The sequence below is a fragment of the Mastigoproctus giganteus genome, chromosome 12, assembly GCF_048544385.1.
Source record: "Mastigoproctus giganteus isolate SK-2022 chromosome 12, ASM4854438v1, whole genome shotgun sequence".
Taxonomy (NCBI): Eukaryota; Metazoa; Arthropoda; class Arachnida; order Uropygi; family Thelyphonidae; genus Mastigoproctus; species Mastigoproctus giganteus.
Window position 1 is genome coordinate 104450098 of NC_143586.1, and position 12752 is coordinate 104462849.

The window sequence follows — 12752 nt, forward strand, 5'->3', positions numbered from 1 at the left end:
GCAACTTGCCCTTAATGTCAATTTGTACAGCAGTTTTCCATGTGCAACAGTATCAAAAGCTTTCCTCCAAGTATATGATATCAAAATTATTTTTTGCATCCAGTTCCTTTGTGACCACATCATAGTATCCAATCAAATTGGTCAGACAAGACTCCCACTTAAAAAAAACCCATGCTGTGTCCGAACTATTACTGCAGTCTTGTCTAGATGATCCTGTATCACCTCTTTAACCAGTGATGCCATTATTTTCCCAGGAACAAAAGTTAAACTAACAGGTCTATAATTATTTGTGTCACTCTTTGAACCCCCCTGGTGAATTGGGGATACATTTGCACATCTCCAGTCCATGGGGACCTCCCCTGAATCTAAGGATGTTCTCATAATTATGACTAAGGGTTTGCTAACTTCCCTCACAGCCTCCTTCAATATAACTGGATAGATTCCATCTGCCGCAGGTGTTTATGTTTTTTTATGTTTAACTTCAATAATTTCTCCTCCACTTTGCTCTCAGTTATTACAAAATCACTTAGCTCCCTGTTAGAGTTTGATAAACTTCTGGTATTCCCCCCTCCTTGAATAGCTCCTCATGTGTGAATGTAGATGAATCAATGTAAGTACTTTGCTTCATGGTTTCTGGTAAGTGCTGAAGATGAGAAGTATTGGTATTAGTAGTGGCAAATGATGCAAGAAAGCAAGCTTATACAGCATAAGTCAAAAAAATAAAAATAAAAAATAAAAGATAAAAAGTATACTTCCACAACAACAACAGATGGAAGTTTGTTCCAACATCAACCATCCAATGGTTAAAGACCAACCTCTACACATCTATTCTGCAACCATCCTTCCTCAATTTTAATTCATGCCTCCTCATGTGTGTCATGTGAGCAAGAGGAAGAATGCCATCAGCCTTGAGCTTGCTCAATCCATTCAAAACCTTAAACACCTCAATGAGACACCTTAATCTCCAGACACTGCAATTTGCAAAACTAAGGCCTTCCTTGGCAAAAGCATCTCACTTTTCTCATAATCAAACTTGTTGATATTCTCTGTACCCAATTTCAGCAGCTTTACATCCTTCATAAAATGAGGCCTGGAAACAGCATTAGCAGAGGTATATGATGCAAAAAAGCAAGCTTATACAGCAGCAGCCAAAAAAAAAAAACAACCCTTCCCATCTCGCCCATCCATTGCACCAAATTTTTGTCTGGTTCTGCCTTGAATTTATTTAAGTGGTCCACTTCTACGACAGATGGAAGTTTGTTCCAGAAATCAACCACCCACTAGTTAAAGGCAAATTTCCACACATCTATTCTACAACTGTTTTTCCTCAATTATGTCCCTTCAGGCAATTAATCTGGGCAACAGGAAGAATCCCATCAGCATTGAGCTTGCTCAAACCATTCAAGGCCTTATACACCTCAATCAGATTACCCCGCAGATGCCTAGTCTCCAGACACTGTAATTTGCAAAACTTAAGCCTTTATTCGTAAGAGCAACCTTTTGTTTCATTCACTAATCTTGTTGCCCTTCTCTGTACTTGTTCCAGCAATTCTACATCTTTCCTAAAATGAGGCCTCCAGACCTGTATACAGTACTCAAGGTGTGGCCTGACCATTGCCTTATACAAAGGGATAATCACCTCCTTATCTCTGCTAGGAAAAATTCCTGTATATCATTGACAAAACAACCTGAGCTACTCTTGCAGATCATCTGCCCTGCTCAGAAAACTTCGTATCTGACTGAACAATTACCCCTAGGTCCTTTTCATTCTCTACCACCCTGAGTGTAGTACCACACAGTTGATAAGTTACTCTGAGGTTACTGCTACCCATATACAGTACTTTACATGTGTTAATGTTAAACTTCAGTTGCCACCTCCCTGCCCATCTGCTCAACTTTTCTAGATCCTCTTGCAGTAGCGTACTGTCATTAACAACCCTGCCAACCTTCGTATCATCCGCAAACCTAGACATTAAGCCTGATATACCTTCATCAATATCATTTAATCCCAGGGGCTCACATCTGGTAAGTATGGGCTTGGCACACCCACGGTCCTGAGCTGGATATCATCATTCTTCTCTTTCTTGGTGATTCCTTTCTCTCTCTCAGGGTAACTCAGGAATTTTTTTTGTTTTGGCTGGTGCAGCATAAGCCTCAGGCTTCCTTGCCCCATATGGCTAATAACAATAATTAATATACACAAAAAACAACAATGGGCAGAACGCTGAACCCTGGCAGATTCCACTAATAACATTAGTCCATGAAGAGCAGTGTCCACTGATTACCACTCTGTCTTCTCCCACTCAACCATCCACTTATCCATAGCAGCAATTTGCCCCTAATGCCACACTGCTCCAATTTGTACACCAGTCTTCCATGTGCAACAATATCAAACACCTTCCTAACATACTAATATATGACATCAAAATTATTCTTTGCATCCAGTTCCTTTGTGACCACATCATAGTATCCAATCAAACTGGTCAGACAAGACTTCCCCTTAACAAATCCATGCTATGTCTGAACTATAACTGAAGTCTTGTCTAGATGATCCTGCAGTGCTTCTTTGCCTGTGCCTCCATTAATTTTCCTGGAACAGAAGTTAAACTAACAGGTCTGTAATTATTTGTCACCTTTTGTTCCTCCTTTGTTAATTGGGGGTTACATTTGCACATATCCAGTCCATGGGTATCTCCCCTGTGTCAAGGAAGCTCTCATAATTATGGCTAAGTGTTTGCTTACTACCTTTGCTGCCTCCTTTAATATAAGTGGACAGATTTCATCCACCCCAGGTGCCTATTTTATTTTTATCTTCAACAGTTTTTCCTTAATTTGCTCTCAGTTATTACAAAATCATTTAACTCCCTGTCAGAGTTTGATAAACTTCTTGAATTCTCCTCCCTGAATAACTCCTCTTGTGCAAATGTAGGTGCAAAATACTCATTCAGTTTGTCAGCTACCTCAGCAGAATCATCAGCAGTCGAACCATTGATATCGAGTGGACCAACCTGATAATTTATATTCATCCCATTGCATTTTATTCTCCTCCACGAATCTCATCAGTTTATATGACATCCATGTAGGCCTAAACCTTGAATAATATTTCTTAGTTGGTATGAAAAGCCTAGTAGCTTCCAAGGTTAATTCTTTGAATGCTTCACATTTAAAATTTTCTGTTGGTAGCATTATCAGTTGGTCCCACTGTACAGAATTTAAAAACCTTCTCAGACCACCATAGTCACCTTTACAAATGCAAAAACCCTTACCTCTGATGGTAGTTACCTCTGAGTAAATCGCACATCAGGACACAGTCATCACTGCCACCGAGTGGTTCCTTTATCTGCAGATTATTAATGCATGAAGAATCAGTACTGATAATCAGATCAACAGTATTACTCCCTCTAGTTACCTCCCGAACATGCTGCTGTAGAAAACAATCATCCACTAAATCCGTAAAAGCATTGCTTGTGCGCGGGTGACTAACCCATAAGTTCCAGTCCCTATCTGTAAAATTAAAATGCCAGCCCCACTATAAGATAATCTGGTTTACTGGCCCACTATTTCTCTGTACAGATGTTCATTATACTCATCTCAGTCATTAGGCCCACACTCCTACTCTCAATTTTTCTCTGCCAATGTTTATGTCACACCAAACTGACTCAACACTGTAATGTCCACCAATATCAACTGGCTGCACTTCCTTTGATTTTATGTTTCTTAACTAATAGCATAACTCCTCTTCTCTTCCTATCTTGTCTATCCTTTCTGTATACATTGTTTTTTTTTGTTTGTTTTATTTAGTTGTTGGCGCATCGGCTTCTGTGGCCATAATGCACCTCCCAAGGTTTTTGCAGTACTGTGATCCAAGCCCGAGGCGGGATTCGAACCCGCGACCTTTGGGTTGCCAGGTAGGCACCTTACCCACCCAATTAGCCCGGTCGGCTTCTGTATACATTGTACTCCCCAAATTTCAATTCTGCATTCCTTATATCTGTGTAACACCATGTCTCTGATATAACAACAATATCTGCCTTTGGTGTTTTGACCAACACCTCAAATTCATCAAATTTATTTACGAAACTCTTAGCATTGTGTACACACAAGCATACATTCACTTGTTCTTATTCTTAGCTACCCTAACACAGCTCATATATTTACTTGTCCTGCAATGACTCCCAGCAGCCCTTGAAATTCCCCACACCTTGTTTTACAGGCTGCTGCTCATTTCAATAGAAGCAGTGCAAGAATCACTTTCACCTCTGCCAGCAGCTACTGTTAATCTATTATTTTATGTATCCCCCCCCCCAAAGCTAGCAGTTTTCCAACGCACTTAACACTGCCTCGATATATCATCAGCAAATATTCTTGCACCCTTTCTATTTAAGTGTATCCCATCCCTGTAGAAGCAGTCTCTCCTGTTAACAAACACAGATCAGGCTGAAAAAATTTTTATCCCATGAGCCTTGCATAATCTCTCCGGGACCAAATTGATTGACAGGGCTCTCATCATATACTCCCTCCTATTTTTGCACAATATATTCCCCGTTTCCCTGACAACAGAGTCACCAACTAGTTCCTGTGGGATCAGCGCTAAGGATTGCTGCTGTGTTGACTGACGTTCAAGTGCAAGCTCCGGCACTGATGTCGGTAGCTGAGAGTTTGATGAGCCCATCAATTTAAATGCTTTGAGGGCATCTACCCTGTTCTTCAAGCTCTCATAAAGGCCCATAATAAGGCTGAGTAGGCACCTGATTTCCTCACATGCCTTATATCAAGCACACACATAATGACATTCCCCTTAGCAATACATGTCCCATTCCTGATACATCCACAAACATCAAACAAGCAGTACATTTCAAAATGCTGTGATTCAGAGGACAACCACCCCCTCTCAGTTTTCCCCTGAGCTACAGCACTCTCACTATCTTGAGCCTTTTGCTTTGCTGCTCTGGTCTGATTCAATTTTGCTTTGCTACTCATGATTTCGATTCAATTTCAATACAATTAAAAATATAACACAAACGTATATCCCTTATGTTTGAAAAATCTTAGTAGTTATAATAGATAATAAATTTAACCATCTATTTCCACCCACATGGTTCGAACTCTCTAGCTATCTATGCCAAATCATTGATTCTAAAAGCTCTACGAATATTATTGTTGTACGTTACAATCTACGTGACAAATTAAATTATTAAAACACGTAAGTAGTGCTATAATTTATAATCCTCTGCTGATACTGATTACACTGCTACAAGTTATGTAGAAACTTTCAGTATCTGCTATATCGATATGTAAACAATGGCCGCAGATTTGAATGCTGCTGTCGATTCGATGCTAGCAGAAATCGACTGTGATTTTCTAAGTTATTACAAGGCAGAGTAAAGAATAAATGCATCAAATTAATCAGAAAATCACAAAAAAATACTATACTACTAAATTTAAATCAAAAGTTCTACAAAAACAATAATTTCACATCAATAAATAAAAAAGTCAACTTAGCAGCTTTGAATGAATCCCAGAAAAAATATCCCATTTTCTTCTTATTATTATAATACTTCAGATATTTAAATATTATTATTATAATTATTTAAGGTAAAACTCCAGATTAGGGTAACCCCTCCAACATGGTGGCTAGCTAGCAAAACAGTAGGAAGCCAGTGATTGACAAGTTGACTCTGCCCTCCCTGTCTTCCTAGGTTGATATGCCTAGGGTCTTTCCCCCTCAACTTCAACTTTCTGCTGTTTTTAGATTGCAAACTCATTTTCCGATTCAAAAACAGCCGGATGGGGGATAAAAACCCTACCTAAGCTAAGCACCCCACTTGTCGACGACATGAAACAATCAGAAAGAAAATGCCTCCACAATAATCACTCTATCACAGAACTCGATCGTACAATCAGAGCACTGAGTGGGAGGTGCCTTCACCTGTCAATCACTTCTTTCCTTGCCATGTTGGATGGGTTACCCTAATCTGGAGTTTAGCCATTATTTAAGTACATTAATATTATTATAAATATTTCTAATAATAAGAAGAAAATGGGATATTTTTTTCCTGTTACCACTTTGAACACTTCTGGCTCCCACTAGCCTCTTCTAAGGCATTGTATGCAGTACTCAAGATGTGTCCTGACCATTACCCTTATACAATGAGATAATCATCTCCTTATTCCTGCTAGAAAAATTATTGCATATTATTGACAAAACCTCGTGAGCTGTCCTGACAGCCTGTCTGCACTGCTTGGCGAACTTCATATCTAACTACACAATTACCCCTAGATTTTTTTCCATTTTCCACTGTTCCTGAGTGTACCACCACACAGTTCATAAATTACTTAGGAATTACTACTACCCCTATGTGCTACTTCATATTTGTCACGTAAGCTTCAATTCCCATTTCTCAGCCGATCTGGCCTAATTTATCAAGAAATTGTTGCAGTAACATGCCAGCATTACTCTCATTAACCACCATCCCAACCTTTGTATCATCTGCAAACTTAGATGATAAAAAAAGAACTATGGGCCAAGCACTGGACCCTGTAAACTTCTCTAATAATATTAGTCCATGAAGAGCAACAACCATTGATAGCCATTCTATCTTCTTCTAGTTAACCAACCCTTTATCCATAGCAGTAACTTGCATTTAATACAAAACTGCTCTAATTTATATAGTTTATATAGCAGTCTTATGTATAATTATCAAAAGCTGTCCAGAAATCCAAGTATATGATATCAAAATTATTTTTTGCATCCAGTTCTTTTTGTGACTGCATCACAGTATCTAATTAATCTGTCAGACAAGATTTCCCCATAACAAGCCCATGCTGTGTTTGAAGTATAACTGCACTCCTGTCTAGATGGTCCTGCATTACTTCTTTAACCAGTGACTCCATTATTTTCCTTGAACAGTAGTCATTTAACAGGTCTATAATTATTCATGTCACTCTTTGATCCCTTTTTTGAGAACTGGAATACATTTGCACATCCCCAATCCATGGGGACTTCCCCTGAATCCAAGAATGCTCTCATAATTATGGCTACAGGTTTGCTTAGCTCCATTGCTGCCTCCCTTAATATAATTGGATATATTCCATATATTGCAGGTGCCTTAAAGTTCAACGATTTATCCTCCACTTTCTTCTCAATTATTACAAATTTATTCAGCTATTTGTTAGAATTTGATAAACTACTGGCATCCACTTCCCTAAAGGATTCCTCATGTATATAGGTGCAAAATATTTATTCAGTTTGTCAGCAACCCGAGCAGGACAAAGTGTAAAGTGTGTTTAGGGTCTAACGGCACCAGGGGTTTCCCCCATCTCCGTGTAGTCTACATTGTCGTGTGTTACAGAACACTGTAAAGGCCAGAGATTTAAAAGTATATGGATATTGTTGGATGTAGTGTCGTGTACCGTTGTTCATCTGGCCATTTAGCCGCTGGACCCCTACTGAGGCCCAACGTTGCCCACACTTAGCCCCGTGGAGGCAAGCCAGGTACACCAGTATTTTTAAATAAGTACTCTGGCAGGTCCTGCCACCTAATTTCCTGGGATTTCAGTGGCTAGGACCCGAAAAAAAAAAAAAAAGGGGGGGGGGTGCACTAGAGTTTGGGTCAGGCCAAAGGAGTTTTAAGTTATATAGTGTTGGAATTAAGAATTTTGGGTGTAGGGCTAGGATAATTTTGACATGGGATGAACGCTAGTTGGAAAGCTAGAGGGGGAGGGGAGACTAAAGGCTGGGGGGTGAGAGACAGAAGTATAGGGTCGATAGAGTAGATGACCCCAAAATCAGTGAGGCAGGCCCATGCCACACCAGAAGGAAAGAGGGGGCGGCGGGGAGGAGACAAGGGAACCTTCACCTCCTCCCTGCCAGGACAGGGGAGAAACAGGGCCGTGCAAGGGAGCACGGGTTCAGGATCGAGCAGGACAGTTGAACATTGATATCAAGTGGACCAATATGATTCATCCTCTTCCTTCTAGTGTTTGCCTAAGTAAAGAAGTCTTTATATCCTTTGCCAGAGATTCCCATAATCTGCCTTTGCTTAACTAACCTCCTTTGCGACTTGATTACAGACTTATTTATATCTACCACAGAGTTCTATATTATCTGATAATTTATTTACATCCCATGTACTTTTCTTCTCTGCCACAAGTCTCATTAGTTCATCTAACATCCTTATAGCTTTTAACAATATTTCTAAGTTGATATGAAGAGCTTAGTGGCATCTATGATTATTCCCTTGGGTGCTTCCTTACACCCTTTCAGTAGAAAGGATGCAAGAGTATCCCATCTCTGTAAATGCAGTCTCTCCTTTTAAGAGGCACAGGCCATGTGGGGAAAATTTCACCTCATGAGCCTTGCTCAAGGCTGAATTGGTTCTCATCATATACTTCCTCTTATGTCTGAACAGAATTGCAGACACTTTCGTATTTAACCCTAACTCCTGACTTTTTTTTAACAATGCCTTGTACTTGTTAAGTAAGTCTGTTGATCTACTCAATGTCATCAGTTCCAACGTGCACAACAATATCCCATTTTGTGGACTTAAAACATGATACCTGCATGTCATCTAAATTTTTCCTCAGCAGACATACTTGTGCAAATGGAACTGGCCATGATGGAGCCAAGCAGAATGTCTTTGTATGTTTGGTACAAACAGTAGGAGGAAATTAGGCATGAATTCAGCATTCTGATGGACTTTTATGAAAGCTTGAAGAATGATAGGTCATGATAGGTCCCCATTTTAATTGCTGTCAGGGCATCCGCCCTGACATCAATTAAAATGGGGACCTATCATGTTCTCAGCTACCCAACTCAAGGGCAGAGTCCTCACTTTTGCAACAGAGCACAACATCAGACAACACAGTAACAATCCCTAAGGCAGAATTGGGATGGTCCCATTGGAGGTAATAATTGTTGGTGACTCTATTGTCAGGGAAATGGAAAATATGCTGTGCAAAAAGAATAGGTGGAACAGGACCAGGGTATATCTGCAGAGGGGGAAAATGTGGATGGGCACTAATGATATTAAGAGTAGGATATCAGAGGATTTAATTAACAAGTACACTGTAAGGTTGGGGAAAAGTTGCGAGATAAGATTAAATTTGAAAGTTCCTGCAATCCTGCCAGACATAATAGCAGGGACTACACATGTTGACAGTCTTGTCAATCAATCTGGCTTGGGGAGACCACGCAAGGCTCATGAACTGGCATTTTTAACAGGAGAGAGTTTGTACAGGGATGGGATACACTTAATTAGAAGGGGTGCAAGAATATTCACTGATGCATTGATGCAGGGCTATGTTCATCTAAAAATTGACAGCCTGGAGGTATACACAGACTAATACATTAACAATAGCTGCAGACAGAGGTGAAAGTGATTCTTGCACTGCTTCTATTGGAGCACGCAGCAGCCTGGAAAGCAAGGTGTCACGGATTTCAGGTCCTGTTGTGAGTCATCATGAAAAAAGCACACACACACACACACACACACACATGCTGTGTTAGGGTAACTAAGAGTAAGAACAGGTGCATGCATACTTGCATGTACACTAATGCTAGGAGCATAGTAAATAATTTCACGAATTTGAAGTACTGATTAAGTCATCAAATGCAGACTTTGTGGTCATATCAGAGATGTGTTGTCATTCAGATATAATGGATGCAGAATTTGAATATAGGGAGTACAGTAAGTAAATAAAGGATAGTGTTTAATCTCACATTGCTTTAGGGAGAAACCCCCTGGTGCCGCTTCCTCATATTAAATCTAAGGCAGCACATCAGTCAACATGGGTGGCTAGTGCAATGTTGACGCAGTTTGGTGTAACATAAGCACTAGGAAAACAAAAATACCAGTAGAAGTGCATTATAGGCCTAATGACAGCAATTAGTATAACATACAACTATATAAAGAAATAGTGGGCTAGTAAATCAGAATGTCTTATAATGGTAGATTTTAACTTTCCAGATATTGACTGGACCTTGTAGATTGATCACTCACACACCAACAAGGCTTTTGTGGATTTATTGGATGACTATTTTCTACAGCAGCTTGTTGGAGAAGCAATAAGAGGAAGCAATATTCTTGATCTGATTATCAGCAGTGACTCTTCATGCATTAAGATGACACAGGTGAGATTATCTGGGTGGCAGTAATCACGGTGTGCTGAAGTGGGACTTACTTAAAGAAATAACTACTGTCATGGGTAAAGAGAGGGGCTTTTGTTATCTAAAGGGTAACTATAGTGGTCTCAGACAATTTTGAAATTCTATATAGTGGGACCAGGGACCATCTGATTAAGTCAGCTGAAAATGCTAAATGGGAAGCATTCATGGAACTAATTATTGAAGCTACTAGGCTTTTTGTTCCAACTAAGAAATACTGTTCAGGGCTTATGCCTAAGTGGATGTCAGATGAATTACTGAGACAAGTGGCAGAGAAGAAAGTGCATGGGATACATTTAAATTATCAGGTGACGAAGGAGACTATGGTGTATATATAAATTATTCTGTAATCAATCACAAAGGAGGCTAGCCAAGCTAAGAGGGATTACAAGATATTTCTGGCAAAGGATGCCAAGAAATGCAGCAAAGACTTCTTTACTTATATCAAAATTAGAAGGGGTTGAATCACATTGGTCCATTTGATGATGACTGTTTAACTGTTAACAAACATACCCAGGTTGCTGACAAACCGAATACGTATTTTGCATCTACATTCACGTACAAGGAATTCTTTATTGGGGGATTTGCAGAAGTTCATCATTATCTAACGGGCAGCTAAATGATTTTGTGATAATTGAAGGTGGAAGAGGAATTGTTGAAGCTCAACATAAAATAGGCACCTGAGGTGGATGGGTTCTGTCCCATTATATTAAGGGAAGAAGCAAAGGAGATAAGCAAACCCTTAGCCATAATTATGAGAGCATCTTTTGATTTAGGAGAGGTTCCTGTGGACTGGGATAGTACAAGTAAGAAATTGATTGGAAAAGTAGAGAGTATCCTCAAGAAAGAAACGGCATCCAGAAGACAAAAAAATCAGAGAATATGAGAATACTTGATGACACTAAAGCAGAACCTCCTCACACTCAGCAAGAGACTACACCGATACAAAGAGAGCTGCCAGAGGAAAACAAACAACTGAATCTTCGATGAAGATCTTGTAGAAGATGGAAACAGATCACCCGAGCAGAAGACGATCAAGGATTTCTGGGGCACATATGGAGCAGTGAAGACAACAGCTGAACCCCTGGATAGAACTAGAATGGAAGAAAACTAAGAACATACAAGAGTGGGAGATTCAGAAGGGAACTCCCACAACTGGTGAAACCCAGGAGTAGTAACATCCACAACTACTGATACAAGAAGCTCACTTGCACAGACAAGTATAAAAATGTAAGAAGAAAAGAATTTTTGTACGAAGCAAAGAATCATCCCTAAGGATATCTGCATCTTTTATTTGTGTTATCTCCATGTAATATCAACATTTCACAAGCTTGCACAATAGTAAAGAACACAACCACGACTTGCTCCGAACTTAATGCAGGCAAAAATCACTTAATCAACCCTAAAATATCCAGATATTAATTGTGAACATATTCAGAAATTATGCAATAACATTAAATTCTACTAGAAATATGCATTATTTATTGTCACATTAGATACTGTTCGGCGTTTTCAATGGTATTAAGTGATTCAGCAATTAAATGGATTCCTTTTTTTATGTCACCTGGACTGCATTTTCATGAAAGGCTGGCTGCAATCTGACCCACCTTTTGGCAACATCAGGTGGTTCAGAGTCTCGTATCGAGACAGCACGTGCTCCATTGGGACTGGCCCACCTTCCCGTGGTGTGGACGAGTACCCAGAATCATCTGTCCAGGTGACTGATGCTTCTGGGTAGCCAAGAGGCCAGAACAGAACAAACACATAATACACACAAACCGACGCCACACACATCTGGCCCATTTGTAGTGATACTGTTCTTCACAGAGATACGAGGCGGAGTTGAACTCACGTTCTAGGAGCCGCCCTTTACAAAAACACATGTCCACATGCTCAAGATGCACTTCAAACACAACTAGATAAGCAAATATAATATACTAATACGAAACCCCAATACGCATATCTTATAGCTTAGTGTTTATAGAGAAGAAAAAAATAAACAAATAAAAAGCTTCTGTCTGGCACTTTACGAATATTACTAGTACAAAATAAAAGAAAAGAACTACATTTCGCAAAAGTTCCCCACCTTTAACGCCCTCATAGTATCGGAACATAACGGTAATATACGCTTCATGAGGAAACCAAAATACAGAAGGAAAACAGACCACGTTACTGTTCTGCGTTTCAATGTAAAAGAAAACGCGATTAATTTCATGCGGCACCTAACGGCATTTATCCTGAGGTGGCACTTCCGTATTGCCAATCCTACTTCATCCCGAGCGCTTAGTATAATTATTGTCCTCACTTCAAAAAGTGGAACGAATCCCATCAGTGATGCGAGGAATTTTAAAGGGTATTTTTCACAGCGTAGCTAAGTTAGTCAGTCTCAGGTAAGGGTAGCATGGTTCTTTCTCGTGGAAACTCGGGTTTATCGTCAAACAAACAGCAAATCGACCACAAAACACGCACGATTTAAAGACATATTATTACGTACTGCGCAACATAGCCTAAGTTGCTGACATGCCTAAAAACTCAATAACATAACATAAGGCCACCGCAAGTGGGTAGACAAGGTAGGCGTCCCTAC

General features: G+C 39.8%; 1 protein-coding gene across 2 annotated transcripts in view; it reads right to left on the reverse strand.

Annotated features, from left to right (window-relative positions):
* Bcat (Branched chain amino acid transaminase) overlaps positions 1-12360 on the reverse strand; it is a 209644-nt gene extending 197284 nt beyond the window's left edge. For both annotated transcript variants that reach the window (XM_090386842.1, XM_090386841.1), the window contains exon 1: positions 12252-12360. In XM_090386842.1, the coding sequence (XP_090242968.1) occupies positions 12252-12299 (48 nt within the window). In that variant the 5' untranslated portion in view covers positions 12300-12360. The remainder of the gene's footprint in view (positions 1-12251) is intronic.
* Between the last annotated feature and the right edge of the window lie 392 nt (positions 12361-12752).